We start from the raw sequence: 4,526 nt of genomic DNA, 5'->3' as shown, positions 1-4,526 counted from the left end.
TGTGTGTGTGTGTGTGTGGTCAGCTCAGCCCACCAGGGGGCGGGGCTGGCTGGCATGTGGTGCTGGCGGATTGAACCGCGGTCCCTGTGCTTTGCTAAGCTTGTTCTAAGTAGGTGCTTTAGACCACTGAGCCATCTCACCAGCCCCTCTACTGTCATTCTTTATTTCCTGTTTACCCTTGAATAGCAGGAGAATTACAGGGAACAGCTGAAGCTGGAAATAGGCCACACATGTAGGGCTAAGACAAAGACACCCCAAGAACGCCTTAGAGCTCCTTGAACCAGGTAAACAAGCTATTGCAGCTGCAAACCAGTTGCTAGGCAGAGAGGATGAATCTGGCATCAACCTCCTGAGTGCACAAACGCACGCTCTGCAGTCCCTTGGTGGTTCCTTTCCTCAGCTGAGAGAGGGCTCCACCTGACCTCAGCTTTCCTCTCTCATCTTCATTTCTTCATCCTCTCACCGTTTTCCCCCCAAAACATCAAAAGCCACATGGGTTCACAGCAGAAAGTGATCCCCAACCACACCAACAATGTCAGGATCCTAATCAGCTAGCCCTAACCCTAACCTAGGAAGTATGATGGATTACACAGCAACAAGGAATAAACATACAGTGCGACCAGGCTGCCAGTCAGATGAGCCTCGGCCACAGTGCTTCCTCTGGGTCACTCCGGTGGGCCCTCTAAGGGTTTGGATAAGTGAACGAGGAACAGGAGTGGGAATGTCAAAGTGACGTGAAGTGCCAAAGCAACTCTGCTGGGGCCTGCTGGCTGCAGAGCTGGACTGGGAGTCACCAGCCAGGGAGAAGGCCAGGCCCTGACAGACAGAAAGGGCAAGAAAAGGAATTCTCGAGAGCCTCTGGAGAAGAATGCAGTCTGCTGACACCCAACAGCCCACTGTGGCCCAGTTTAGGGTTCTGCCTTTTGCGTGATAACGAATGTATGCTGTTTTCACACACTCCTGATGGCTTGATCCACCAATGGCACACACATGACTAATCTGGGCCACCCAGTGGCACAGTCATACAGCCACCACCACTGGTTCAGAGCACCCGGTAGCGAGGCACATGAACGTAATGCTGTATAGCTGGAGGCGGCACTCAGCAAAGCATCACAAGCAATAGTCAGGCACTGGGTGTCTTGCCCTCTAAACAGCTCTAGGGGTCTGGTTGATAATGCGGGTGTTTAGATGACCTGAGGGTGACAAGCAAACTGACCAGAGGCAAGGGCTTCGCCAAGATGGTGTTCAGTCTCAGTAACTGCCCATGCATGGACCAGAGCCTCTGGGAAAGCACCAGTAGATCACAGCTTCTTTTTTGCGCATCGTACAAACACAAGCCTTCTAAGTCTGTTCTAGGTTGAGTTCTGCCACTACAGATCTTTCTCACTGTCATTTACAGTGCATGGAGTGAGGGGTGCAGAGACCCTGCTGACTGAGTATGTGTCCACAGTTGGTCCAAGCCTGCCAAGTTTGGAATGACTCCTTCACACATTCGCATTAGCAATGCCCCAGCTTTAGAGTCCTACACACACCCAAGAACTTGCCAAAAAGGTACTGACAAAGGCGGTGTAGGTACTCTGTGTCTCGTTTAGTCTAGCACCTCCAGGGGCACTTAGACCAGCCATGTGCTGGTCCTACAGTGATCCAACAATAGTCCTGAAAAGCAGCAGTTTTAATGAGGGGCTGACAGGTTCAATTGGGAATAAACTACCCACAGCCTCTGACTGCTCACTGATTCTTCTGAACATCGGCCATATGATTGTCATCTCCAGGCCTCAGTTTCTTACTTGGTCATTATTTCTATAAATCTGGTATTATACCTACTGAGCAGTTTTTAGGAGGCTTAGAGCTATTACATGTGAAAGTCTAACACATAACAGCCAACCCGATACTTGTTCCCAAAACTCAATGACTGCTGTGTAGGAAGGAGTGTATATCCTCCAATATTCAAAAAAGTTCTTCATTTAAGCTTCATCAAAAGTCTAGACTTGAGGGCTGGGGAGATAGCTCAGTAGAATAAATGCTTGCCTGGCAAGCACAGGGTCCTGAGTTCAATCCCCAGTACCACACAAAAAAGTCTAGACTTGAGACTTGAGGCCTGGGGAGATAGCTCAGTGGAATAAGTGCTTGTCTGGCAAGCGCAAGGTCCTGGGTTTGGTCCCTAGTACCACCATAACCACCAAAAAAAAAAAAAAAAAAGTCTACACTTGAATATAGCCATTAAAAAATTCATGACTAATAGCTAAAATATGCCAGCACAAGGCACATCTGTAAATCCAGCACCGGGGAGGCTGAGGCAGAGGCCAGCCTGGGCTACACAATGAGTTCAGCACTGACCTGAACAATACAGTGAGGACCTGTCTCAGAAAGCCGCCCCCACCCCAAGTTAGCAACTTCCTGGCTGGCCTCAAATGAAATCACACAGCCAAACCCATGTATCCAAAAAGCCCATGTAAAGAAGAACGAACAGCACACAAGAAGGGAGGATCAGGAGTGGATTTAACGAGACGCCCTTCACAGACTCGAGGTTAGCACAGAAGGAATCTGTGAACACCACTTACCACTTCTCCCATGTGTGATCACCCCTTCATCTTCAAAGATGTCAAAGCTCTCCTGGCGTGCTGGGGTCGTTTCTGATTTTAACATCTCCAGGGGCATGCGCAAGACAGTAAGGTTATATTGAAGGGAGTGGGACAAATCATAACTGTAGCTGAGAAGAGAATTGATACTTGACAATTACAAAGGCAAAGCATATTTTGTGCTTTTAGTTCTCATATGGAAATACATCTATGAGCTAAATTAAGTAGGGCCTGTAATTTCACTTGGCAACGATGCTGATTCAGGTGGATCTTGGTTTCATCTGTGAAATTTAACTTTACCAGACTTACTTGATAGATCCATTCATTTTAGCAGTACTAATCTCAAGTGGGTAAAAGCTGTATTAAGAAGTTGGTCTCTAACTTCTAACAATACATTCTTTCTATTTAAAACAATTGCTTTATTCTGGCTGGGAATTAAGAGGAAAATGCCTGTTTTTTTAAAAAATAGAATTATTATTTTTTCATGTATTAAGGGCAAGGTCTATGGAGTCTACAGGGTCTCACTACACAGATCAGACTCATAGTGATTCTCCTGTTTTCCGCCTCCCAAGTGCTGGGATTACAGGCATGTGCCACCACGCCCAATCTCAATCACCATCTCACCATCTCAGTGTACCCTGGTGCCAGGGCCGGCACGGCACACCAGGGATCGAACCCTGGTCAATGTGCTCTGCCGAAGCAGGCACTTTAGTCCACTGAGCTATCTGGCAGGCCCTTGAATTATTTCTATTAAAATACAAATAGCACTATGGTGTGCAAGTGTTTTTAGCCCCTGGAAAATAATCAAGAAGCTTAAGTGATTAATAGGAACAAAACAGCTCAAGATTACCTGAAGTAAAAATTGCTAGATAGATCTACATTTTGAAAGATTCGCAGATACCTAAAAACAAACAAACAAAGTAGCATATTACATTCACATACAATATGGACTTCCATGGCTTAACACAGATGCATATAAATACATATACATACATAAGTACATGCAAATACACTCACTAAATTGAGAAACTCAGCCAGCCCCTGAGTATTCTGGCCTGATGTAGAGCCCAGTCGGCTGACCAGAGACCCTGACCCCACAGTGCGGCTGCTCCTCATCACTGGTATCCTGGAGTGAGGAACACCACAGAGAATGCCACACAGCAAGCTGCCTTTAAGGAGCCCATACACCCTGCGTTCTTTTCTGTCAGTCTTGCTATCTTTTTTTTTTTTGGCAGGCTCAGAATGCCTTCACGGCAGGTTTGGCTGGCTGGAGTTGTGGGGATGAACCACAGCAACCTGAGGCTGACTGCCTTGTTGAAGCAGCCACTTAAACAAGTGAGCTATGGGGCAGGCCCCTTGCTATCCTTTTGAGACTGGGCTTCACACTACCACTCAGGCTGACCTTGAACTTGGCTTTTTAGTTGAGGGCAACATGGAATTAAACATTGTTTTTACTTTCACAGTGTACTTTGCAAATATTTTGGGGATGGAGAAAGGATCAGAATAAAATCAAAGTGGTGTGGAGGGTCACCATAATGTTAAGGTGGAAAAAATTTTAAACTGAAAAACAAAAGCAAAAGCCACCAAACCACAACAAGCTTCCTCTTCTGGGGCCTGTACACCTGCGTGTTTTTGTTGTTTGGTCATCATTTTGAGACAGGGTCTTACCATGCAGTTCAGGCTGGCCTTGAACTCACTTTGCAGCCCAGGGTGGCCTCAAACTTGCAGCAATTTTCCTGCCCCAGCTCCTGAGTGCTGGGATTACAGATGTGCACCACCACGCTAGGCTAGACCATTAGATTCTATTTGTCACTGTAAGATACAGTGTTGTCAAGAATATCCTGTTTCCTGTACACATGTGAAGAGGTGCTCCAAGGTGCATGTGTAGGAGCAGAGCCACTGGCTGCAGGGACATGAGCTTTTCTTTCTTTCTTTTTTTTTTTTTTT

At 46.5% G+C, this 4,526-nt stretch overlaps 1 protein-coding gene across 1 annotated transcript in view; it reads right to left on the bottom strand.

Annotated features, from left to right (window-relative positions):
• Fig4 (FIG4 phosphoinositide 5-phosphatase) overlaps positions 1-4,526 on the bottom strand; it is a gene marked incomplete at its 5' end in the record, with an annotated part of 81,592 nt that overhangs the window by 61,405 nt on the left and 15,661 nt on the right. Inside the window, 2 exons of the mRNA XM_023704837.1 lie at positions 2,562-2,710; positions 3,430-3,480. Of these exons, the coding sequence (XP_023560605.1) occupies positions 2,562-2,710; positions 3,430-3,480 (200 nt within the window). The remainder of the gene's footprint in view (positions 1-2,561; positions 2,711-3,429; positions 3,481-4,526) is intronic.

Source organism: Octodon degus, unplaced genomic scaffold (genome assembly GCF_000260255.1).
Source record: "Octodon degus isolate 3935 unplaced genomic scaffold, OctDeg1.0 scaffold00205, whole genome shotgun sequence".
Taxonomy (NCBI): Eukaryota; Metazoa; Chordata; class Mammalia; order Rodentia; family Octodontidae; genus Octodon; species Octodon degus.
This window is presented reverse-complemented; position numbering and strand designations above follow the sequence as displayed.